Source organism: Sphaerodactylus townsendi, linkage group LG07 (genome assembly GCF_021028975.2).
Source record: "Sphaerodactylus townsendi isolate TG3544 linkage group LG07, MPM_Stown_v2.3, whole genome shotgun sequence".
Classification (NCBI taxonomy): Eukaryota; Metazoa; Chordata; class Lepidosauria; order Squamata; family Sphaerodactylidae; genus Sphaerodactylus; species Sphaerodactylus townsendi.
In genome coordinates, this window is record NC_059431.1 from 47,843,362 (window position 1) to 47,870,650 (window position 27,289).

At 39.3% G+C, this 27,289-nt stretch overlaps 1 protein-coding gene across 3 annotated transcripts in view; it reads left to right on the top strand.

Annotated features, from left to right (window-relative positions):
• Positions 1–27,289, top strand: part of LOC125436328 — a 62,378-nt gene that overhangs the window by 1,619 nt on the left and 33,470 nt on the right. The window contains exons 3-7 of one of the 3 annotated variants that reach the window (XM_048503222.1): positions 14,320–14,469; positions 16,764–16,813; positions 17,310–17,409; positions 19,100–19,188; positions 21,607–21,721. In XM_048503222.1, coding sequence (XP_048359179.1) covers positions 14,320–14,469; positions 16,764–16,813; positions 17,310–17,409; positions 19,100–19,188; positions 21,607–21,721 — 504 coding nt within the window. The remainder of the gene's footprint in view (positions 1–14,319; positions 14,470–16,763; positions 16,814–17,309; positions 17,410–19,099; positions 19,189–21,606; positions 21,722–27,289) is intronic. The other 2 variants (XM_048503223.1, XM_048503224.1) reach the window with 2 other exon arrangements.

Genomic DNA, 27,289 nt, shown 5'->3' on the forward strand with positions numbered 1-27,289 from the left:
GAGCTTCCATTTTGGGCATACACCTGGCCCTTATCCATGTTCCATGTAGCTATCCAACCTTCCCTTCAGACATTTTCTCCTCCCCCTCCTCCCTTGTTTCAAAAAGTGATTGTATTTTTTTTCTCTTTGTCAAATCAAACTAGTAATGTAATGCTGAGGCAGAGATGCTAACTAGCATAGTTGATTGGATCAGTGTTATCAATTTAATATCAAATTTAATATCGGGGAAGGGCGGTATAGAAGTTTAATAAAATCAATAAATAAATACCAATGTCATGTTAGAGCAGAGAATGATTTTGAAAGGTATGATTGAAAAGAGTACTAGGAGTAATTGCTGCATGTAGTCGGGGAGCGCAGCAATAATGATAATGTGTTAATGCAGATCAAATTTGGCAGAAAAATGTGGTGGTGGTGGTGGGGGTCTGTGTTTCTGTTCCTTCAAATAATGGTGCCTGCTCCAGTAGTTGTTTTGGCTTCCATTTTGATTTGGTAGTTCTTAATAATAGAAATGACTTTAATTACAAAATACACTAGCAGAAGTAAGTCATCCCTGGGTGTGGCCTTTTTGGATTTAAAAGGGGCTTTTGACTCTGTATCCAGAGACCTCCTATAGCAAAAACTTGCCAGCTTAGGAATTTACAAAAGGCTACTTGCTTCCTAATGGCCTTACATCATAATACCACCTGTCCAGTTAAATGCTCACTTGATGGTACACTTGCAAACAAATCAATAAAGGTGTCAAACAGGGCTGTGTCTTGGTCCTGACCTTATTTAACCTTTTAAAAAGTGATCTGGCTTCTTTTTTGTTGGAGGATCTCTCACATAGCCCCACTCTTAATCATCTGAGCATACCTTTACTTTTGTATGCTGATGATGCCACACTACTCTCCCGCACAAAAGTTGGTTTGAATCATGCACTGGCATGCTGTGCTGAGTATTTTAGTGGTAACAACCTGTCCCTTAATTTTGCCAAGTCGAAAACCATGGTTTTTGCTTGTTGTTAGAGACCATTTAGCTGGCCAATAAAAAATGAAAAGCTTGAACAGGTTAAACATTTCAAATATCTGGATCTGCACTTTTATTATAATTTCTCTTGGATTATCCAAAGGAAATTTGCTATCGAATCAAGTAAGCTTAGTTGCAAAGCTGTTATTTTCACACAAAAAAGCATGAATTGATACCTGCAGCCATTAAGACATTTAACACTAAAATTACCATGTAACTACTGTATGGAATCCCACTGTGGATTCAATCATGGAGTTGTGATATGGAAAGAGTTCAGTCGTGCTTCCTCTTCTTGGCTTACCACATTCTGTCCCATATCCTGGATCTGTTTGGAGACTGGCCAACACTTACTCCATACGAGAGCATCATGCATGACTTTCCAATTTTTTATACGATTGTGCTTTAATAGATGTGACAAAAGTCTTACTTATCAGGCTCTCTCTTTCATAACCAAAACAGAATAGTGGTCCTTTGTTGAGGCAAAACTTCATGAATTGGACATATCCTTGGATGCATTGGCTTTACTGAATGCTAATGAGCTAAAACTGTCCATCAAAAAGAAACTATATGATCAGGAGTATAGCTATTTGATGCTGCAGGCAAATAAACACTGTTCTCCCTTGCATTTGGGCATACCATTGAAACCATACACTATGACTAGATATTTCTATCTGGTTACAGAGCCCAAACTGCATCGAGCATTAACTCTTGCGAGATGTAATATTCTTCCCTCAGCTACCAGTAAAGGTAGAATACAAAATGTGCCTTTTAATGAAAGATTCTGTCCCTGCAGCTTAGCTCATGAAGAATAACTCTCCCCATTTTTTCCATTTGCACAGGCACTCTATTGTTACTTCACATCTACATTTTGAAGAGGTAATTAAAAAATGTCTCAGCCTCCATTTCTACTAGATAAGAAAACCGTTAATGGCATAATTAGAAAGAAAAAAATATTATAAATACAATTACCACATAGTTAAGACCATTTGCTAATAACAGCACAAAAAGTTAGCTAGCGCTTCCAGTAATTCTGCAGATTCATTATCTAACAAAGTTACCATGGTTGATAAATCAGTATGATCAGCACAAGTTCTCAGCCACCGGTCTAGAAATTTATTTCTAGCTAAGCTGTGTTTCGGACAGTATAATAACACATGTTGGACCTATTCTTGTGCATTGTGGATGACATCCCACCACCATCAGGAATGATATGTTTTCAGCAGTAGCATGTGAAATAAGTGCAACTAACAGACAAGGGGGAAAACCGTCAAAATGATGTTGGGAAAAGAGATGTGAGGAATGATTTGACAGAAAATGTTTTCAGTACACAAAGTTTGGCCACTGGGAAAACTGTGGAAAGCTGTGCCTGCAGAAAAGGTCATAGTTTTATTGTATTGTTTAAGCTGTAAGCTACCTCAAGCAGGTATCTGAAGAGACAGCATAAACATTTGCTAAGTAAGTAAATGCTAACTCTTGGTAGACTAAACTCTTGGATAATATTATAGAGCAGTATTCGTAGTTGAAATGCTGTAGGTTGTTCAATTGATATATTCCATTGATTTTTATAGGTATCTTAAAATACCCTTTTGCCAGCTTTTGTTCTAAATCTGTTTTAGTTTAATTCTTCCTCTAGGGAATCAATTCATTTGACCTCTATGTAGCTAAAGGAAATTCACTTTATACATTCTTGTTTCTGCTATTTGCAGCAGTTTTAAAGCTGCTATTAGAACAATAGACCATTATAAGAACTCCTCTACAGTACTTCTGCATATTTTTGGGATGAACAGTTTTTAAGGTATAGTTATATATGTGTTCATATTTAACCTGAAATAAGTTTTAAGTGGGTCAAATGTAGGTCTATACTCTTTTCCACCAAAAGATTAAAGCAGAGTTGTATATTCATTGACCACATACTGCATCTTTTTTGATGTAGAATTCTTCTTTTGGATCCCAGTGTCTACCTAGTTCTGCTCTTTTATGTTCAAATGCAAAAATAAAATTTAAAAAACCCGCCCTCAGGAGTTTGTTGGTGTCAAACATGTGATTGGAGCTGCCGTGCACGAGGAGTGCAAGCCCTGCATGGAGGCATGCTGAGGGCTGTGCAGGCAACCAAAGAGCATGTGATCCATGGTATGCAACAAGGCCCCAGGTGGCACAAACTCGCTGGTGAGAGACCTCTTGGCCATTCCCAGACAAACACACACCCCCCCCCCGCGAGTGGCAGTGGGCACAATGGTGTGGATAATCCAGTTCTCCGCTCCCGGAGTGCAACTCACTTTGCCTGTGTGTGACCTCACTCTGATGGCCCAAGGGCACCAGCAGAAAAGAAGTTGGTCCCGCACAAGTGGTCCAAGAGGGAAGTGGCTTGTTGCTGTTATAGATACAAGAGATGTTATAGATACAAGAGTAACATGAGGTGGGGGCTGACTTAGCTGCACAGTGCTGATCTCATGTGAACTGCCTCCCCAGTGCCCAGTTGCCACTCCACCAACAACCCACGACTCCCCTCGTCTTGACCCTGGGTCACCCTTGATCTGTGGTGCTCCATAGGGGACAGCGAAAAGGCTCTCCTTGGGGGCTGGGAAAGAAAGAGTCAGCCACATCTCATCCTGTCTTCCTGCCAAGCTCTTCCTGTTTATTTTAACTCTTCTCCAGAGGAAGACATGCCTGTTCCTGCTCCTTCAGCCATTTTGCTTAGGAAAAGTATGATGCAGATTTAAATAGGCAAGTACTACTGATAGTCATTCGATGCACTATAAATGCTTTTTTTGTCAAAGTAAAATGTTTAATAATGCACAGAATAATGGTTTTGACAAAGGTGGTACTTAAAAATGAAGTTAATTCTCACATTCTCACTATTTTCTAATTCAGAAGCACACTGGTTTCTCTTCTGCTGCACCACAACTGGCCACACTTTAATCTTTAATCTTTTGATGGGAAAGAGTATAGATATATGCATATTGCTTACCACAGATTGTGACACATTTCTGAGAAAAGAGCTTTAGCCTGTGAAAGCTAATAAAAAAGAATAGATCTGTGGCATTTTTAAACATTACATGGATATTCCATTTAATCCCTGAGTATCATTAGGATAATTGTGAGTATAGCTGTTGGATTACTATGAATTTTGTCCTTATGGATTCACCTTCCAAGAGTCCCCTATTGGTAGCCAGTGGGTTGAGGGAAAAAATGTTGTTAAAGATCATGGGTGGCTCTCTGAATGGACAATTTGCCTGCAGGGATGGGGTCTCAAGCCAGGACTCTGCATGGTGGGGAGAGGACATAGACAGAAGTTGAGAGAGAAAGTTGACAGTTTACAGCTGTGGCTGTTAGAAAATGCAGTGCAGGAAGGGCAATACAAGCTGATCTCTGGGAATCTATTGTTTCCTGAAGGAATGTCTGTCAATGTACCATTACTTAGCTCTGCAAATATTGCAAAGATAATGTAAACTTCCTGTACTCGGTTTCTGAGCCCTCTCGACTGTGGGAGAAGTATGCATTTGAATTTTTATTACCTTTTTGCCTAACATTTTTGTTAGCCTGTTTAATAAACTTTTCCAAAATAAAAATTGCTTTTAATCATTATTCTGAAATCTGTTTTTAAAATTACTATTCACAGGTTTGACAATAAATGCTGGAATGCTGGGTAAAAATCCTAACAGTGCACTGGAAATATGTATGGAGCTACTAAATTAGCAACAGCTTTGTAGAGTCTTTGCTGATAGTTTAACACTTATCACTTCTTTTTAAAAACATAAGAACAGTCTGCATCAGACTGAGGCTCTTTATTATCCAGTAACTTGTTTCCCACTGTTCGAGTCAGTTTCAGCCCTAATGAATCGGCCATCTAGCTGCGAGACGTAAACCTAGAAACTCGCCATCCCATTAGAAAACATATATTTCTTGTTTGACATGGTTGCCTGATGCTCTGAATGTTGCTTTTACTTCAAGCTTGCTTTTATTTAATGGCAGAAATTATCTATGAACATGCTAGCTATTTTCACTGGCAACCCCATGGTTATGGAACATTCTCCCCCAGCAAGGTGCCCTTGGCCCCATCATTCTTGGTCTTTTGGAGGTAGCTGCAGATAGTTTGCTCATGAAGGCATCTGATTAGTTTTTGTGCCGACCTACAGTTTAATATTTTTAAACTAGTGATTTTTATGGATTTTATTGTTATTCATATCATAAGCCTCCTTGAAGAAGAGAAAAAGAAAAAGAGTTTGGATTCATACTCTCCTTCTCTCATGTAAGGAGTCTCAAAGGGGCTTGCAAACTCCTTTCCTTTCCTCTCTCCACAGCAGACAGCTTGTGAGGTAGGTGGGGATAAGAGAGTTCTGAGAGAACAATGTTTAGCCCAAGGCCACCCAGCAGGAATGTGCAGGAGTGGGGAAACATCTGGCACACCAGTTAAGAGTCTGCCACTCATGTGGAAGTGCCCACCTGCTCTTAACCACTACACCATTCTGACTCTATGAGAGGTCCCTCTAAGGTAGAAAGGCAGCTAATGAATGTTTTAAATAAATAAAATAATTATAGAAAAGTGGTTCTGGAGCTATCCTTTTCAGCCCAGTAAGATTTTTTTTTCTTTCCGTCTTCAAAGGAGCTGAGGATGGCACACACGAGGATTATCCTGTCTCATCCTGTTAAGAACCTTAGGTTTTGTTTGGCATGATTGATCCAGCTGTGCTCATAGCACAATTAAATTTGAACCCAGCTTGTTAGTTGAAGTTAACAATCTATCCACTACACAGGCTTCTGTGACAAAAGAAACAATCGTGAACATAAGGTTCAGTTATGGAGGCAACTTTGGCAATGTACATTCTGTTTGATTGGTGGGATCTTGAAACCTTGTTAGATAAATTCTGTGGTTTTGGGCACACTGTAAATGAGACATTTTTCTGGTGCTGCAGTAAGTCAATTTAAGCCTGTTTGTTCTGGCTTGACTATGTGTTACATCTAGCCAACATCTCTTGTATTAACTTTAGTAGTGAGGAAAAGCCCTTTGGGTATAACCTTTTGACTTAATAAAATCCTCAAATGGGTTTTTGTGTGAAATATATTTATAGTATGCAGGTGTCTTAGGTAGTGACATAAATTATGTACATAACTGCAATACAGAAAAATGTGCTGAAATGTACTTTGGAAAATGTTTTAAAGTACAGTATTTTTTTTTACAGATTTCCAGTAACAGACATCATACACTTTTGATTATCCATTCACGTACAGATGTATAAGCTTGTGGTACAGTTGTTTTTCACATAATAATTTTATAACCTATGCTAGCTTTCTTTGTAGCATCTTTTTTTGTAAACAGGTTTTTTTTGTGAACAGTTGTGTGATGGTTCTCGTTTTGCATTCAACACAGATCTTGATTGATGTCCCAATCAGTCCTAATCCCATTGCAATTTCTGACCACCTGTTCAGTTCAGATGTGCATGGAGGTGGTGGTGGGAGGGAGGGAGCTGTGGTTCAGTGGTAAAGCATTTGCTTTGTGTGCTGAAGGCCCAAGATGCAATCACTGTCACCTTCAGTGAAAAAGAATTACATTGCAGTGAATGAGAGACCTGAGACCCTGGAGAGCTACAGCAGCTCAGAGTAGACAATATTGACCTTGGTAGACTAATGGCTTGTGTAAGGCAGCTGGGAACCAAAAGGTTGAGAGGAAGGAAAAATAATTTAAATATATATTGTACTTTTTATTGCACAGGGCCAGATAACTAAAATTAAAATCAAGTCATGTTAAAATCCAAATTAAGTATCTAATTTGTGGGGCCAGGGCCGCTCTCTGGTCCTACACAGCTGAGTTAGTTTTAAGAAAAACTTAAAATTTGAAATAAAGCAAAAGACATCTGACATTAGAAAACAAACAGACAGTTTTACTTAGCAGAATTTAGATCAGTTACAGAATGTGAACTCTCCCAAGGAAGAGACACGCCCTTGGTGCCCTCGAGTGATAGACACAGAATTTAGAACGTTACAGAATACAGATAAGTTGAAGAAGGTGACCTCTCCCTAAGGAGAGGCACGCCCCAATACAATGTTTAGAATGTTACAGGAGATTGCCCTCTCCTGGGTGGCTCTCGAAGGAGGCACGGCCAGTATAGGAAAACCTGAGTTCTTGTAGATGCAAAAACTTCACACAGTCCTCCCCTTTTGTTCCACGTATGATGATTCATATGTGTTCAAACTCCATTGGTCAGATCTGTCTTTGGCCACAATAAGACAACCTCTTATTCTACGTCAAACGTTACATGCTGTTTGTGCGTGCTTTCTCTCTGTGCATATACAAAGAACTGCCATAAAAGCTAGCTTGTTCCTCCAAGAAAAACCCGTTTTGCTAGGTTTCTCTCAGAGAGCGAGCTATGTCCCCAGGCTATGCAGCATTCCTTAGGCTGATAAAACTTTTCTTTTCCCAGCATGAAATGTTTCTAACAGTTCCCCAGTTTGAAATGTTAAAACATGGTTTTAAGACTTATACAATGATTCTAACACAATAGAATTATAGTAAAATACAAATACATGTGAATCACTCATTTATCATTTATGTGTTCATTTAACTATATAGAAAAACACTTTGTTGATTTAACTAATCACATTCATTTCTAACCCAAAAACAAGGTAATAAAATTGCATCTGTCTGCTGTCACGTAGGCCCTCAGTGCCAAGATGTCAAAGATGTTATCTTGCTTGTTTGCATAGTCACTAGCAAGCTGCTGGTAACATGCCTTTTTGACCTATTGCAAAACTGCAGGCGTTCTGGTCACTTACACAGAAGCTCCCATTTTGATTTTTTGCAAATCCTTGGTTCTATGACTTCCCATAATTCTTGATTAAACAAATTTATACACATTCTAGCCTGTCCCCACAAATTAACAAACGCATTTCCAGTTTGTAACACTTAAAGAGTCAAGAACAGTCACACATATGCAGTGTCACAAGAGGTCTGACACATTTTGATCCAAACGGGGTCGTCTTCAGAGGTCAGTAAATACACACACACAAAAAGTATTTTTCATAAATTCATAAACTAAAATTTCTTATTCAGACCAGGAAGTTTGTATAAGCATTAAGAGAGTCTACTTGGTTATTATTTATTATTATTCTATTCCTTTAAGTTTAGTGGCCCAGAGATACAGCTTCCTGCCTGTGTTTTAAACAGTTGTTCCAGGGTCAGTATGGTTCTCCCCCACCCCCCACCAATATATACGTGCAGTTGAGTATCTTTCAGTCACTTAATATATATTGCACTGCAAAATGAAGTAACTACTAGACAGTAAGTAGCTCAGGTGTCACACCTCTGAAAATATTTTGTAAGTTATTTGAGAATTGTGTACGTTCTGCATCATCTTTACTGAATACGCATGTCCGCAAAGAAGATATCTTAGTGTGCTTTGAAATGAGGGTACATTATCTTTTTAAATATATGTGGAATTTTTTTTTGCCCTGACTTGAATAGCCCAGGCTAGCCTGATTTCATAGACTTTGGTAGCTAATCAGGATCAGCCCTGGTTCGTATTTGGATGGGAGACCACCAAGGAAGTCCAGGGTTGCTATCAGAGGCAGGCAATGGCAACCCTCCCCCCCTCTGAATGTCTCTTGCTTGGAAAATCCTATGGGATTGCCAAATGTTGGCTGTGACTTGACAGCACTTTTCCACCACCATATCATATTTTTGTTTTCTGGGCCCATTCTTTTGCTTTCAATTTTCAATTTTGATTTCTTGTAACAGTTTTGTTTGATATTTTGAGTCCAGATTCATTTATCTGTCAGACTCTACATTCTATATGAAATGACTACCAGGAAAGCAAAATTACCTACACTTGAGTATGTAAACATTTGCATGGATTTTTAAATAAGTTGACACTTTACACCCTAAATTGGGTATTTCCCATAATTGAATTTTCAGAGAAGACTTTTCTGTCCTTCAGAAATTTTGTTCCAGGAGATCATAAAAAACATAATATATGAAACATACCTGCAGTCTCTACACTTGATTGACCCCCAGTCAATTGAAAAATAGAGTTTTGTTTACTGCTTCCAGTATTTGGAAAAGTTTTGCAGCTGTTGTGTAAATTATTGAGAAATATTGTGAATTACTGCTGCTATAAAATACTGCAGTTGATGCTTGTTACACAGAATATTCCTCTAGAGGGCAACACTTTACTGAGTGTACTGTGTACTGAGAAATGATAAAAGCATCAGGGTAGCAATCAAATCTGACTTCTGTTGTAAAGAAGAATTGTGCTCAGGTTTTTTTTTTAAGGGGCATTTATGGGTAAAAGTATAACATGTTGTAAAGCTTTATTCAAAAAGTTAGCAAGTGAATGAGAGGCCTGAGTTAAAAGGTATGATCTTTTTTAAAAAAGCAGGAACATTGAATTATTCTGCATTCAAGAAAGGATGACTTGACCACCTTCTACTCTTCATCAGACATCTAGAGCAGGAATGAATAAGCTCTTTATTTTTGGATGTAGTTTTGCTTCCTAGACTGTGATCCAGAGTCAGTAGCTTGAGTTACTTCATTCACACCATAAGCTAGCTTCTGTAATTAAGGCTGTTTCCACACGGGCGGAATACAGCGTCCCAGGGACACTAAAAACAGCATCTCTGCAGAGGGGTTTGCATGGCGCAGTGGCGGCGGCCTCGCAACCCCCGAGCGGCGTGAAGCCACTGTTTCTGAACCTTGCTCCCTGAGCGAGGTATTTCGGAAACAGCGGCTTCCAACCGCTGCCGTGCAAATGGCAGCGGCTGGAAGGCGCCATCCCCCCCCCTTTCCTAAGCACCTACCTTGTCTCCTGGCTTCTGGCTTGTCGCAGAGGCCAGGGGACACGCCTCCTGGCCTGCGACTCCAGAGCTGTCCCTCCAGGCTGCGGGGGGCGTGTCCCCTAGCTTCTGCGACGAGCTGGAAGCCAGGAGACAAGGTAGGCGTTCGGCGACGGCGCAGCCTATGCCCTCCCGGGACTGTCCATGCGAACGGTCCCGGGGGGTGGGGGTGCATCAGCATTGTTTATGCCAATGCACCACCATACCATTGCGGTGCAGAAAGGGCCTATGTTTCTGCCATCAAAGCACAGAGTCAGAGCACAAAGTCAGAGCACAAAGCTTATTATATGTTTGATGCAAATGAACATATTTTCTTTCTTTCTTTAGAACATTTCTACGCCACATTTTCAATGTAATGAGAATTTTCATATTGTATAACTGTTAATATAATACCAAATAGAGATTTTGGATAGTTGTTAAGCTTTCGTTGGCTGTCAAGTAACAGCTGACTTAAGGCAACCCTGTAGAGTTTTCAAGGCAAGAGACTTTCAGAGGTGGTTTGCCATCGCCTGCCCGTGGTATTCCTTTAAGGTCTCCCCTCCAAATACTTGCCAGGGTCGAGGTTGAAAGTGTGTGACTGGTCCAAGATCACCCAGCAAATTTCCATGGCAGAGTGGGGATTTGAATCTGGGTTTCCCAGATACTAGTCTGACACTTTAACTACTGTACCATACTTACTCTCTATTTTTTTAAATAGTTTGATTTTTTAAAATTGGTAGGGATTTCAGGAGCTAGGTGTGATTTGCAGGCCACTAGTTGGCCAAAGTTGATTTAAGAAATGACCTGGAGGTCACAAATATATTTTGTTACATAATATGATGAGTGTCACAGTTACCACAAGCACTTATACCTAGTCAAGGAGTATAGTATCACATATAAAAATCCAAGACTGATAAAACATTATATGGTAGCTTTCAACTTCTGGAAACATTTTTATTTGCCCTGAACTTGAAATTGTCCCTGGAAGAACAGAATGTCTTTTTAAATTTTTGAACCAAGATTGATAGATGTGTCACCTGTTTTGGTGGCTATTGAGAGAAAGTCCCTTTCTGTCTCCTTATTGAATGCATACATTTTGAGTGAAATCAGTGTTTGAGATAGTAATCTGCAAATCAATGCTGCCTCTGTAAACCCGCTGGCTTCTGCTATTTTGGAGATTATTCCAGTTGGGAAAAATATTGGCGGAGGCTGATTTTCATCATAGACTGAAAATCGGGGACTAAAGTAGTAATTGAATTTGTTGAAATGCATAAGCTTGCTTATTCAGGTGGTCACTTTAAAATACTAAATATTGCTGTTTCTCTTGGAAGTCAAATAACCTATGTGGTTTCCCAAAAAGATTCATTCCGTTCTAATTAAATAACTCTCTATGCATTCTTTTGTAAAATGGTATATTTATTGTGTATGTAAAGTGCTGTCAAGTCACAGACTTATGGCCACCTCATATGAATTTCAAGGCAAGGGGACTATCAGAGGTGGCCTTCTTCCACATAGCAACCCTGAAATTCCTTGGTGGTCTCCTACCTAAATACTAACCAGGGCTAATCCTGCTTAGTTTCTGAGATCCAACAAGGTCAGGTAAGCCTGAACCATCCAGGTTAGAACTGTAGATGTGTTTTATTATGTAATATTATGTAGTAGATTATTTTTTGGAATGTGTTGTAATCCACGATCACTGATGGAAATGGGGACAAATGAATATTCTTAAGTATTGATTAGTAAAAAAGAGCAAACATCGGGTCTACCCCCAAGGCTTGACAGAGACAATTAACATTTTAAAAAATTCCAGCTCCTTCTTGATGATGATGATGTTATCCACTCAGTCGTTCTCGACCCTTGGTGACCCGATATGCAAGCTCTTTCCACATTTTTCAATTAAGTACTGCTTCCTTCAGCTGGTTGATGTTCATGCCTGTATCAGCTTTTATGGTATCTAGCCATCGTATTCTTTGGCGTCCAGGTCTTCTCCTGCCACTGACAAGTCCGAGCATCATAGATTTTTCTAGCAAATTTGATCGCATCACATGACCAAAGTATGTAAGTCTGAGCCTGGTTATTTTCCCTTCTAGTGATGTGTCTGGTTTTATGCAGCTCAAGACTTCAGCTCCTCCTTAGAGTGAAATAAAAATTATTTTCATTAATTTTGTAATTCTGTTATGTGCGTTAATTTTGTCTGCTAAAATGTCGTTCTTAATTTAGCTGCTGCAAAGCAAAGCTGGTTAGTTACACATTTTTCTGTTTGAGTTTGTAGTGTATGCAGCTCATACAGATATAGTTGCTTTTCAAAATTATATGTCTTTGTATCTCATTCTGAAGACAGCCCCAGAGTATGGATTCAAGAATCCATACAATGAGACCACGTAGGGGTAGGAAAAATATTCGACAAACCTGAAAAATTCTACCTTAAAAAATGGTGATGAGGGTGTAAATCCTTCAACTGCCATTTTCGAGTTCTATAAATATTGTCTGTAAACATTGCTGCAATGTGAGAGTGGTGGAGAAAGGAGGGGTAACACTGGCAGTGACAAGGGCATTGGGGGGGCAGAAAGACAAAGTGACAAGGTGGGGGCAGGGAGCAAAAAGCAGACGCCCCTGGGGAGAAGTCAGAGGCCATGCTGTACCTTGTCAAGGTGAAAAGTGTACATCTGCTGAAAAATCTTTGCAAAATGATCAGTATATGGATTGTATTTCTCATGGGAAACATAGGTTTACAATTTCAAATTTGGAACTCTAATAAAGGAGGCCAACTGCTTCACCCCCTGCTAGCTCTACCTGCTTCTACTCAGCTAAATGGCAAAGGAAAAGTATTAAAGGAAATGGGTGGAAGGAGATAAGTGGTAGACTAACATCATGGCATCACTTCCGGTGTGACCTGGAAGTGATATCATTGTGTAGGGGAGAAACTTTGGCACTGCCTCTGTGCATTGACATCACTTTGGGGTCATGCCAAAAGTGATATCACCCTATCTCTGGTGTAGTCCTCCCTGGGTATGTATCTTGCACTCTGTCTCTAATACTGGCTTTTTCAAGGTACTCTTTGTACTTGCTTTTCAGTTTTTACTTTTTTTTTATATGAGCAAAATTTTGCATACATTGAATAGCAAGAATAATGTGCAATTCTGGACTGTTGTATTCAGTAGCTTTTTAAATTACCAGGGCATTTGAATGGTTTTTCACTACTACTAAAGCCTTGTTTTTACTAATGAGATATTTATAAATGGTATGTGATTATTTGGTTTGTTATAAAGTACACAAAACTTGCCACATATTTTCCTATTCATAACACAGGCAGGATCTATGTTGCAAAAAATTTCCTACTTTTGGTTTAAATAACTATCAAATAATGGAGTGTATCAGATTTAGTTCCAGGTGGAGATTCACAAGAGAAAACAAACGCCAGACGCCGCTTCCTTATGCCAGGCATTTCGTTGGTTATTGCCAAGTGTACAGTTCACTGTTCTGTCACCTGTGCTTGACATTTTAGCACATTTAAAGCAATTCTTAAAACTTTGGTGCTTCAGATGTTACCTAGCTCATTATTCCTTTCAGAAGGTTAAGGCCTTTTCCGTCAAACCGGAACTATTCACTAATTAGAGCCCTTCATTTGGCACTCAGTGTGTCATGCCTGCAAGTTTTCCTGCTGGGATCAATGGCATTTGTGTTCGCATTTGTGTTCGCTTTTATAAATGTACAATAGATACAAACCTCAATAGAGGACTGCCTACTCAGCTTGTGCTAAAGAAAACTAATGCAGACCTTTCTAAAACGCAGCCGTTACCATAATGAGCAAAAAGGAGGAGGGTGGGGGGACTTTGGCCAAGATGCATGCTAGGCTAGTCACCACAAAACAGGAACATTTCTGTTTCTCCGTTCAAGCGTGTGTCCTCATGAAATGGTTTGCAAGATGGCATGTAGTCTGCTATGGCAGGGGCAGGTAGAACTTTATATTGAGCCAAGTTGTGAATTCTTCACTTCTTGGAGACATATTTATTTATTTAAAGCGTTTCTTCACCATTTCTCTACCTTGCAGAACTAAAGGTGGCTTAAAGTGTCAATAAAATCATTGTAAAAACTCACAATTTAAAATCTCAATTAGGACTTCAAATAAATAGAAATCAACTTAGTCAAATGCAGTCCTTGAAAAGTAAAACTGTACTCAACTGCTTCCTGAAGATTAAAAGTGTGTGTGTGTGGGGGAGGGGGCACACCTCCCTGGGAAAGCTGTTCAATACTTGTGGGACTACCACTCAAAAGGCCCTCTGATGTGTGCCCACCAGATGAACTTCTTTTATTGGTGGGAAACCAGGAGGGCCATTCCCTGACTATTAATTGAATGAACTGATTAATTGATGTAGAACTGATTAAATATGTTCCTCTGCATCATTAATTTTTGGCGTTGTGACTTATCTTCTCTCAGTAGAACATTTACTTAATATTGGCTGTATCTCTTGATATCTGTGTTTGTGCTGGGATTGTATGTTTTTAAAGGTTGGAAAGCCCTCATTTAAGAACCCTGTAAGCAGCCACTTCTTTCCGGATTCAACATTTCAAGATAATTTGGTGCTCAGAAGGGAAGAACAGAACAGTGAAATTCATACTCCATTTATGAACAGGAGCGAGCAAAAGGTAAAAAAAAAAGTGAGTTTTTGTGTCCAGTAAGTTGGCAGGCTTATCTAAAGACTTGGTATTCTAGATTTTTTTTTTTGTTTCGTGCATTGCTCTAAATTATGTTGGTCTTGCAAGAACTGTCCAGTGAGGTTAGGAAAGCTTTGCTGTCCTGGCTTTCTACAAACTATGAAAAACTGAATTGTTCTTCTGCAATGTAATGACATGATTCAGAAAGAAGCTTGGGGTTAGAGACTGTAGAAAGTACAAATGTGTTTTGTTCATATCATCAGTTTGCTTTAAGTTGGTTCTTATGTAATTTTTGCATTTGTTTTAATGCATCATGTTAATGCTTATGGTTTGCCTCACCTCTGGTTGTATCCAGATGTCTATAAGTCAAATCCTATTACATTGTTTATTGAATATTTTACCCTGTTGATTGTATTAACTTAGGCTGTGTAATCTGCTTTGAGTCTTGGTGAGAATGGTAGACTATAAATAAATAAATAAGTTCTCTGAAGATGCCATTGTTGAGTATTAGGATTTTTTCCTAGAAGTATATGTGCTTAATTCTATTGTCTGGTTGGCTTCTCCTCTGCCCTTTCTCCTTTTTTTGTTACAACCATGTGATTTGATGGGAAAAGGCAACTATACCATTCCATTTTCTTATCACATTCTATAGAGCTCAAATTCAATGAAATTACAAAATTTGAAGAAAGTGACAGTTAAATAACTTTTACATGCCTTAAAACTTTGATAATAGAAAACTTGAAAAATAGAAATACTTACAAATGCATCCCTTCATCCAATCTATTGTACTGCTTAAGTACCAGCTAACAGGTTTTGACTGGTTGGTGTTTCATGTGGGCATAAAGGGATCCCCTTCAACAAAGATCTTAAAATATTCAAATTCAAAGTAACCAAGATGATACTATCAAGCTGGCTTATGCTTCTCACAGTAAACTAGTGGATATAAGAAGACCAGTGGTATCTTAATGATGGAGAATATTGCATGAAATTAAGGTTAAACCTCACAGTTTCTTTGAAACTTGGCAGACATTCTTGAGTTATGGGGATAAATCAAGTGCCCACTTGTGTATCACATAAATACTATTGTACTTGCATATTTGATACAGCTTAACAGACAGTTTAACAGCAACAATGATATAATATAATTCGACAAATAAGCATGTAGTGATCTCTATTTTTTTATTAGATTTTGTAGACTGCCCCATCCCCAAGGGGCTTCCACTTTTTAACTTTGTAACCCCCATGTATTTTTTTTAGATGTCATATTTTTAAAACATACCTGGGGTGCTTTACAGGTTTGTCAAAAGTTCCATCTTGCACTTCACAGGTCTAATCTCTGGAATTTAAGTATTCTCAGATTTGGCTGACTGCTAGTAGAATATACAAGTGGCAACACACAAGAAACTTGTGGGAAGGGTGCATCCCTTCCCCCGTTTGCTTTCTTTCATCTTCCTTCTCTTTCTTCCCCTCTCCCCTTCTGTCAACCTATCCCCCCTCTATTTCTCCCCCCTTCTCAGACTAGTCCCCTATTTCTCCTCCTCCTCTTACATATCAATCAACTTCTCTTTCTCTTTCGCCTTTCCTCTGTTTCTTGGTAAATTTACCTCTCCTCTCTATTTTCCCCCTTTATTCTCCTCTCCCTTTACATCAGCCTAATTCCTCTTTATTTTACCACCTCACCTCCTCCATCAGTCTCCCAGTCCCCTTCTCTGTCAACCTATCCCCCTCTCTATTTCACCCTCCTTTAATCTCCCATCTCTCTCTCTCTCTCTCTCTCTCTCTCTCTCTCTCTCTCTCTCTCTCCACCCTCCTTACTTTACCAGGCATGGCTGCTCCAGACCAGAGTGGCTTCCCCATTGCCAAGCCAAGTTCAGCTCCAGGCCTCTCAGCCTGACCACAGCAGCAGTAGAGTCTGGGAGTTGTTCTGAACCTAGGGAGCTTCTCAGATGCCAATGCCAACATGGCTGAGCCTGGAGCACAACTCTTTTTTTATAATTTGGAGGGTGATTTAAACCTCCAAAGTACTTTTTAACATTTGACATTTTTCTTCCAACTTGGGAGGTGGGGTCCCCCATCTGTTTAGCATCAGTGTGATCCCAATCTGTGGACCTGGACTTCATTGGTAGATATATAAGTGATGATAGGATACATGATTACGATGTATGTCACATTTTTCTTTTGTTTATTTAACTCAAGCTTTGTGTATCTTGCATCTAAAATGCCAAATAAACTTTATAAAAAATCCTTATTCTCATGTTCTAAAATTGAATCCTCTTACTTTTGGATTTTTCTTTCAGAAGCTCTTAGAAGAAAATATAAGATTAAAGCATGAATTAGAAGATTTAAGGTACTGATATACATTGATTCTAGATAAGGTCTGTTTATTTTTAACTGTGAAATGATGCACTATAAACTATTACAATTATAGCACAATAATCTGTTCTTATGGAACTGAAATCTATTCTTCTGCTTGCTTCCTACATTAGAAATATGTGAATTTTGAAATCTCTGTTTTATATAGCTTTTTATTTTCTCTTAGGATAAAACACTTTGGAAGTGTCATTAATATTTGTATGTTCAAGTGTACTCTAAGTAGCTAGTGAAGAATTAGCAGGTTAAAGAAAATTCTTTTCAAAGCAGTGGTTTATTTATAATAGAATTGAAGGTACGAGATCAGACACATTTTCCCAGAAAAACAGCAGGCCTTTAGATTGATCGGATAAACAAAGGAGATGATGAATGCCCTTTTCTGATTTGAATGTCACTTCTAATCATTCCAAAAATGTAGTTACTATAGATCAATATAGCATTTTCTTTTTATAAAGAATGTATTTTGTTCTTAGAAGCCAATATGAACAGCTTATAGAAGAAGGGAAGAATGAATGTTTTGATGAAAGACGTGTCAATCTTTTGAAGGCTCACATACTACAACTGGAAAGACAGGTAATATGGTAGCTCCCCCCATCCCCCAACCTGAGATGAATTTTATTGAAAACCTTTTAAAAATTGTCATTGTGTGGACATGTGAAAGCAAAACTTTTTCAAAAGTCAGTGTTTGGTCAGAGTTCCTGAGTCTGTGTAGTTCATTTCACACATCTCCTCTGTAACCTAATATCCATGACCATTGATCATTTGGTTGAAGGTTTAGTGGGTAGACAAAAGCTGTAGCACAGAGTTGTATTATATCTTTTTTGTAAAGAAAGACACATTTATTAAAATTTACATTAAAAATAGATATAAGTGTCTTTGTAATTATAAAGGAGAGTTGCGTTTGAGGAATTACAGGCAGCGGTTTGCTGTTTGTGTTCAAGCTGTGGCTTTCCAGGGCTCTCCACAGTTTATTAAGCATGTGTCTATTAAGCATGTGTCTATTATGATAAGGTTTGTTTTAGTGCCTTAGACTTTCTTGTGGCATGCTGTAATCGGGATGATTGTGTGCTACTTTCCCTCTGGCATAGGAAGATTTATTATAAAAACTTAAGGGTATTAAACTTGATCATCTTCAGTTAAAGACCTTCCATGTTGTGATTCCTCCCTGCCCCGCACTCAATGACCTATTGCCAGCATGAGTGTAGTGGTTAAACTGTTGGACTAAGACCTGGAAAACCAAGTTTCACATTTTCATTCACACCATGAAAGCTTGACCTTGGGCCAGTCACACAATGTTAGCCCTAACCTGGCTAGTATTTATGTATTTATTTATTGGATTTCTAGGCTGCCCTTCCCTTTTAGGCTCAGGGCAGCTTACAGCAATGATATATTAAAATTCGAATCAAATTTCAATCAATAAATACAGATTACAGAAACTCTGTGGCAAAAACTCAAAATTGAGACTGGAATGAATAGAACTTCAGTATCCAAATAAAAATGGGAACAATGAAAGGAAAAAAGGGGAGGAAAGCCAGTAGATGGAATATCATTGCTGCCCTCAACCATAGGCCTGGTGGAACAGCTCCATCTTACAGGCCCTGTGGAACTGTGATCAATCCTGCAGGCCCCGGGTCTCATTAGACAGAGCATTCCACCAGGGAATACCAGGGTTTGACATGGAGGCAGGCAGTGGCAAAGCGCCTCTGAACATTCCCAGCCTTGAAAACCCTGCAGGATTTCTCTAAGTCAGCTGTGACTTGATGGCAAAAAAATAAAATAAAATGAGGCTAATAGTAAGCATTATGGAGATCATGTAGCTACAAAATATAATACTAATAAATTATCTCTTCTTTCTGCTTACATAATGCTTAGCAAGATGACATGAGTGATTGTCTCATTGCAAGTTTCCTCATTCCTGTTGCACTTTGTCAGCTCCACTTCCTAGGGCATAAATGGTGATCAGAGTCCATATTTCAGTTCAGTGTATCTCAGTGAGGGAGGAAAAGAGAGGTTGGAAATCTGTGTTCTCAGCCACTGGGCAGCTCAGGAGATTGACATAGACACTGCTAGGAATACATAGAAGGATAAGGACGTAGACGTCGGCAAAATAATTACAGAAAGGAATAAAAATTAATAAAAAGTTGATTCTAGAGCTTCACCTCCCTTCCTCATGCCAGGTGATTGTATAAAAGAATGTATTTGCACAAAGAGAAGAAAAACTGAGATGTTTTCAGGAATCATTTTGTATATAATTTTTCCACAGGTGGTGCTGCTTACAGAAGGATTAAGTTCTCAAGCTGATCTTTTAGTGGAGTTCAATGCTTCTTTAGAAGCTTTTACTGACAAGCTTAGGTAAGCACTAGAGAGACACTTGAGCTTTGTTGTTTTTGAATGAAATTGATCCTGGGGAAAAAATGATGACCACCTTGTGCGCTGGGTTGAGTGTTAGAGGATTATATGTGCCCTTTCCCCCCTGAAAAGTAAATTTATGTATCAGTCTCAGTAGTTGGTTTGGTCTTACTGAACAAAAAACATGATGAGTGTCTCATATTGCAGTGGTTCTAAAACTTAATATTTTAAAGCAAAAAAGACCAGTTGGACCAAGGAAGCACTATATGGTCACCATTCCTTGAATTCTGTGGTGACAATGCAGTGTATGCTGTTCTTTTCCCCCCTTCTTCTTCATAACTTTATCCAGTGCCAGGGAGTGAATAGTTACAACTTTGTATCTAATTTTTATCTAGTGCCAGGGAGTGAATAGATACAACTTTGGAGAGACTTTTAACCTTATTTGGTGATCAGCATTCCAAGTGAAAAGTTAGGCTGTTGGAATGCACGGGTAACTGCTTAAATCCATAAAAAAAATTTACACATGGGTTTGTCAATTCCATTTTTATCAAAATCTTAAAGCAATAAATCAATATATTGCATTAGGGATCACTTATTCTGGTTAGCCTAATCTTCAATATATTTTTTTACTTGAAAGTTTCCACTCAAAGAGCAGTGGCTAAGAGCAGGTGCACTCTGATCTGGAGGAACCGGGTTTGATTCCCAGCTCTGCTGCTTGAGTTGTGGAGGCATATCTGGGGAATTCAGATTAGCCTGTACACTCCCACACATGCCAGCTGGGTCACAGCTTTTCGGAGCTTTCTCAGCCCCATCCACCTCACAGGGTGTTTGTTGTGAGGGGGGAAGGACAAGGAGATTGTAAGCCCCTTTGAGTCTCCTACAGGAGAGAAAGGGAGGATATAAATCCAAACTCTTCTTCTTCTTCTTCTTCTTCTTCTTCTTCTTCTACATATTCCCTCTTTTCCCTCTAGGAAGCTCCTGTGAACCTGCCTCTGAAAAGCTCATTCTGGTGGGAATCACATGAACTTTTTGTGGACATTAATGCTCAGCACGGCATGGTGGCCTGCAATAAGGAAAGGCAGTGCATCAAAATTGCCGTGTTGGTCAACTGAAAGTTTTCTCTGCTGTGTTTTCTTTGCCAGCAGAAGAGGAAATGGGGGTGATTTCTCCTCCTTCTCTCCTCCTTCCTAATGCTTTCCATGATACATGGCATTTCTGTCCGTAAAAGACTTGTGACACTCAACGTCACCATTTTGTTGGTCACAGGAGGGGTTGACTGGGGAGACATAAAATATCTACAAGAGCCTTCCACTTGGAGTTCATCATATCCAAGCCAGTATTTCGAAAGGTCTGTTAATGTTTAAACCTCCCCACTCATTTTTAAAGTGAATGTTAGTTGGCTCAGTGGAAATCATGCTTTTACTTATTTTGTGTTAAGTAGCACAGTCAGAGACTGCTGAGGATGCCTGATGAGTTAAAAAAGCATGGATCCTGAATTTTTCTGGTTTCAACATTCAGCACTCCCTTGCCTTTCATGGGACTTTGTACAAAATTTATTATATGGGCCTGGACCCAAGGAACTGTGTAAATTTTTTTTTTTGCCACAAGAAGGATGTTGGACATCCATTTCTTGAACATTAGCTGCTACCTTCCCACTTTTCAGAATCAAGTTGCTGTAATGCAGGGAATTGTTTTTAAAAACACCCAACCCTGCTGAATATCTGAAACATGACTATGGAGTAACTTTAGCCATGTATTTAAATTTTCTAAACTTCAGTTGAAATAAAAGAAATCTATGATGCCACCACCCCAAAATGCAAGTAAATAGATCTAAAGGACTATTTCCAGAGCTTTTGGAATTGTCTTTCCCATTGCAGCTCCTTCAGTACCTGTAAACTGTGCAACCTTCACAGTATGATGCCAATGCAGTGCAGGAGCGTTTGTGGCCAGAATGGAAGGAATCGGTGACTTCTTGAATTGCTTCTGGAAGTGTTTTATGGGGCTCTTTGGGTAATTGCCATGGTTAATAGCCTCCAAAGTACAAGGGAATATTAATTGCTGATTGGTATAGGTGTGGCAACTCATAACTAGAAAAAATCTAGTAATAAAAAATACCACTGTAATTTCTCAAGTTTTGCAAAGGCTCAAGGGCACACATAAATAAAATGTTTTGAAACATCATGTGAATGCATTTTAATCCCCTCTGTCTATATGAAAATGGGTCATTAGTAATTTTGAGTGTTTGTTTTATTTGAAAAAAATCAATATTATTAAAATAATAGACGTTGAAAAATAATATATGTTCTTTGAAGTTTTAAAAGTGGAACTGAGATGTACACTAATATGTGACTTAAATGTGATATGTGTAAAAATGAAGGCATGACAAACAGTAATAGTAATTACTGCTATCCCTGTACACAGCTCTTTTCTTAGCACTAAAGAGTCTGCACTGGAAGTACTCATTCCACGTCCAGAATTTCTACAAACAATTGAAATATGTCATACAATGAGACAAAAACTACATAAAAACCAGCAAGTGAGTGAAGAGTGCTCAAGGCTTCTGTTTTCTTGGGGGATGTTTGTTTTTAAGTGTGGGATTTCTGTGCTACAATATGTTGCATTTAATCAGTATAAATTGTATAAAATATCAATGGAACATTTTCAATAGCTTTCAAACAAACCTGTGTCTTTGGTCATTTCTGCATGGTCCAAGTATCCTAAGTTGAACAAGGGAAATATCCTGGTTTGGCCAAGAAGTTCACACGATTCCTAGTCCTAAAATGGGTTTGCCCTGCGATATTTCCCTCATTTCGGGACTTTCAAAAATTGCCAATTTGGCAATTCTTTTCAAAAATCCAAGATTGAACCCAATTCCATGCAAACACCATTGGAGCAGAACCAGTTTATTTTCCTTGCACAGCCGTCTGATCTCCCCGTCCCATTGCCCGCCCCCTGATCTCTGCACCTGACGTCATGTCAGTTTTCAACTCTACTGAGCCGCTGACCGTTACAGCTTGCCCTTCCCGAAATGATCCCCCAAGCACGTTTTCTGCTCATGGTATCGACCGGGTGCCATTTCGCTTGGGTTAATCAGGAGTGGAGTCCCATAATGCCCCCATTTTCTTTTCTGTACATGTATTGGTTTCTCGGAGCGCATAGCTAGAGAGATGTGCACTTTGGGCCAAATGTTAGTGGGCATATCATAGGGGGTGGGGAGTCTCTTGTTTTCCACAAAAATATGAGAACATGAGTGGGAATGTGATTTGATGCTGTGCCCCATTGTTTTTTGCTGCTGCTTGCCAGGTTGAGGCCTGCGCCAGAACTGGAAGAAAGGGGAGGACTTCATTTTTCCCTATTTGCTGTGGGTCGACCAATCAGAAGTGGAGCCTTTTTGTGGGCAGCAATTCAAAAGGCAGGGCGGAGGTGTTCATTCAAGCTGCCACCCAAAAACAGCAGCCAATCAGAATGCGGAACGCCGGGGATGTTTGCACATGCGCGGATATGCTTGTAGTATAAATACAAAAGACCCGGGCTCATGCAAAACAAAGTGGAGTATTTTCTCCCGGTCTTCACTTGATTCCTTCGCAGAAACGGGCAGCTTCTGAAGGGAGAAACTGGAATAAAATAGACCCAGATTGCAAGATACCGATTGTAACCCGGTATAATTGTGCCATACAGAAATGGCCTGTAATGCTAACCTTTAAGCTGCTTATAGTAAACCTCAGAAAGATTTGAAAAGCTGTGCAATTTATATCACAGTCTCTTATGGCTCAATTTTTACTGTGAAGCAAATGCTTTTAGGAGATGTTGTATGTTGTACAAACTCATTTATCAGAATGGTCAAGGGGGAAGGGTAGAACATCAACTGTTGTCAAGTGCAGCTTTTAGTAACCTTGCACAACTTCTGTGAAAATACGATTTTTAAAAAATAGTTGTGGTGCCTGCTAGATTGTTCCAGTGAGTAAGAAGATCTAAGGAATATATCTGGAAGATTATTTGTTATACAGACTGCTTTTGTTACTCCAGAAAAATAAGACTCAACATATAAATAATGGAAGTGTTTGATGATGATGAAAGAAATGCTTACTCACAGGTGACAAATTCTGTTGTTTGCTGTTATGGATCTGCAAATTTGTTTCAGTTTGTTTTTTGTCACATTTTCTGTCGGAAGATTTTGATGCATCAGAATGAAGTACTTTTATATGCTGTGCATGCAAATAAAGATCCTGCTAACCACTGGAATACTACAAACATCATAGCTATATCTCTTATATTCCAGCATACGTCTGGGGTTCAACTAGTTCCCTCAAACACCCTCAGCAGTACAGCTGTCCAACTTGCACAAAGAACTAAATAATGTAAGCCCCAGCTCTCTGGCTCACAATGCTATATGATCAGCTGGCTCCTTATTTTTTTAAATACTGCTGTTATTTTTGCTTTTCGTGGCATCATACATATTTTAGATGTTCCTCAGTGGGATAAGGTCAAAAGGGACCTGCAGTGGTTCCCAATGAAACAGACCCAGTGGGTTGGAAGGCAGAGAGTCTAGTGAACTAATATGGTCTTTGTTTAGATAATCTTTGGTAATTTAGATAATATTTGATCATTCAAATGTTGCGATTAGTTCCCTGCTCTGATTAGTTGCTTACTGACCTAAAACTCTCTGTTAAATTTTTTACAATTTCTCATAGTGCAGTTTTATCCTTTTTAGACCAATTTTCATTTCTTTGCTGCCAAACAGCAGCAAACATGAAAGAGGTCTCTCCCAGATTTCTTATAAGAAACTCAACTAAATATACTCGTTTCTAGCCCCTTGATATTGAAAATCATTTTTTTCTTAATATATGTCAAAGTAATTGAATTCTGAAAAAAGCAGCAGGAAATACTTCGGGCTTGTTCTGCAGGTTAATTCACTGTAATATTACTCCTAACTATCAGCGGCATGTAAGTTACAGCTAAAAATGCCTCATTTTTAATATGTGCTCCATAAACTCAATTAGAACCAAGGAAACCTACAAGGATAAACTAGAACCAGGACAACACCTCCCCCGGTTTAAAAAGATAAATGTGACTCACTTTCTAGAAAAGTGAGTGAACAGTGAAGTGAAAAATGTTTCTGAGGATACATGTTTTATCTGCTATAAAAGGGAAAGATATGTAAACATGCTTTTGTTCAAAACATTCTATGGCCTTACCATCCCTTTCTTCCCTGCTTTCATGTCCTGATATGCCTGTTCCCAGGTCATCATTCCTCCAGCTCTGCCACCTTCAGCCATCCAACTTCTGCTCCTCCTATAAGTCTGTCCTTTAGCCCAGATTGCCCCTTATGCCAGAAATTGCCTCCCAGAACATTTATATGCCACCTCTCTTATGTGCTTTGAATCCTTCCTTAGTAAGTCGTCTGCTCCATCATGTCTTTGGCACATGACTGTTCTCTACTGAGACTGTTCTCTACTGAGGCTGTTCTCTACTGAGACTAAGCTTAAACATGGGCGACAGGAATGAATGTTTCTCTTCCCCTACTCCTATTTATCTCTGTCTCCATCTTTTTCTCTTGTTTCTCTTATGTCAGTTTTTAGATGGCAAGCACCTTAGGACAGGAATCTATTTTTTTGCGGTCCCTAAAGTGAAAAACAGATCAATAACCTGATGTGCAAATAATAGAATAATAATATAATTTGGTTTTTGAATTTAGCTCTACACAGAAAGATAATATATCATGGACTAATCATACTCATGAAGTAGACATAATTCCACCTACTGAGAATTTGAGAGCACCTTGGAAGGTTTGTATTTTGGTCATCAGTAGACATTCAAACCAGACTGTGGAACAGCCTCTTTTGTAAAAGGCTTGTGTCTTAGAGCAGGAGAAGAATTGTGCTTGGAATGTAATATCTTGAGGGAAGAACTATGATTTTGTGGTACAGGAAAACATCTCTCTTGTTGAGCAGGCCATGAAAGGAAGATGGAGAGCAACAGTTGCCTAGCTACAGCTGTATCCTGAAGTAGGTAGTCTCATCAGTTAACTGTATATTAGAAGCAGGAAAACAGTCCAGCTTTCCATCTCTACTGATGGAGAATCTAGTCTTGATTCATTTACTAACAGTGGGGAAAACAGTAGTTTTAGGGAAGCCCTGTGCCTGTTAACGTACAAGGCTTAGACCAGTTTCTTTTCTTCTATTCTTTTAACTTCTACTATCCTTTTATTTCCTTTTTCTTTTTCCCCTTATCCCACATGTCCATTTATAAAGGACCAAAAATAGGGAGGGCAACTGCTGGCAGAATTGTTTTTGGCTGTGGCAAAGTCAACATTTTGGAGGAACCCAGTTCCTCTGGATTGTGAACTAAAGTTTCAGAACAGTTTTTAAAAACAACCCTGCACATGGATTAATGTAACCTGGATGTCATCAAGGCATGGATTATTGTGGCCATGTCACCCTTTTCAACGCTGACTATTAGTTGGAACTGACAAAAGGTACTGTATGCCGTGGAAGAAATTTATGCTTCCAACTGTAGACCAAGATCCAACAAAACATGCCCGCCCCGCCCCCCGCCCCCACCAATCTATCAAGCCACTCTTTCAGAGAATGTAACCTCCCTCCTGGACAGGTTGATTCCTCAGTCTCCACAAACATTTTTATTGACTAACAGTACCTCATGATACCCTGTTTCCCCGAATATAAGACATCCCCTGAAAATAAGACGTAGTAGAGGTTTTGCTAAAGTGCAAAATATAAGGCATCCCCCGAAAGTAAGACGTAGCGAACTTTTTGTTTGGAAGCATGCCCGACGAACAGAACACAGAAAAATAAGATATCCCCTGAAAATAAGACATAGCGCATCTTTGGGAGCAAAAATTAATATAAGACACTGTCTTAATTTCAGGGAAAACGGTACCAACTGTCAGGGAGGGATCTCTTGGATCTGGGAAAAATCATGTTTTAGTAGTTGCCAAGAAAAGAGCTTCAAGCTGATGTGGGCCCAGTTCCTCTTCAAACTGGAGGCCTAATTTAGTAACTTGTGGGAACAATTTTTTTGGAACCAGAACAAAGAAGCAGTAGATTAATCTACTGACAAGCAGCTTATTCAGGAGGTGACAAAGTGCCTACTGAGCAGACATTTGCTCAGGGTATAGGAGTAAGCCTCAGACAGTACAATTTGCCCAAGGTTCAGCACCCTCTTGATAGGCTTTGGGTGCCTCCTTCCAGTCAGCCTCTTCTTCCCTGCTGCAACAGCTTCAGCAGTATAAATGAAAGAACTGCAGCTGTGTATCCTCTCTTCAGGCTCTCATAGCAGACACAGGTCAAAGGACTGAAGAAAACATACCCTACTGACATCCCACTCCACCAGAATCAGAGGTGGCATCCCTCAAGTGGTCGGGATGCAAAGCATGGCTTACTGAGGTTTCTAAGAAGCTAGTCTTCTACCAGGAACTCTTATTTTCCTTCTCAGGCCGGTGAGAAAAGGAAATTTCTGCTTGGATAAGATATGTCTGACTCATGTTCAGCCAGAGAAGAGAGTGATGTTTCGGAGGAGTCACTTCTGAACAAATGTTAGAAGTTCATCTGTCTGTTGGTTAAAGCTATTCAAGCCATGTTGGCTAAAACCAGCTGAATGAAGGAATGGACCATCTCACTCTTAACTTATGGGAGTGAAGAAATGTCCCCACAGTGCAGGTCTTGGGGGAAGAAGCTTTCTTGTTCCATTCCAAATGATAAGATGATCAAACTCTTTGCAATACATCTGGTCTGTAATTTGCAATGAAGCTGTTGTGCTGCCTTCAAGGTGTTCTAATCTCATATTATGTTTATTCATATGCAAGACTAAGCTTTATCTCCAGATGTGGAAAAGTGGGGGGTCATCTTACATTCACGTACAAGTTACTGTTATGTGCAGTAATTGCTTAAAATTGTGTATTTTGGGAAGTGGGATGAGCTAAATTCATGACAATTTCCTTTCAAGTTAATCCAGTACAGTAGTGTCTAATGATGGGGAAGGGACCCATAAAGACTCCACAAACTGTAGGCATGAACTTGCTTTACATAAAACTCACAAGGTAGCACTGCTAACCACCCAAGCCCCAGCAATCATATCTCTATTTGCA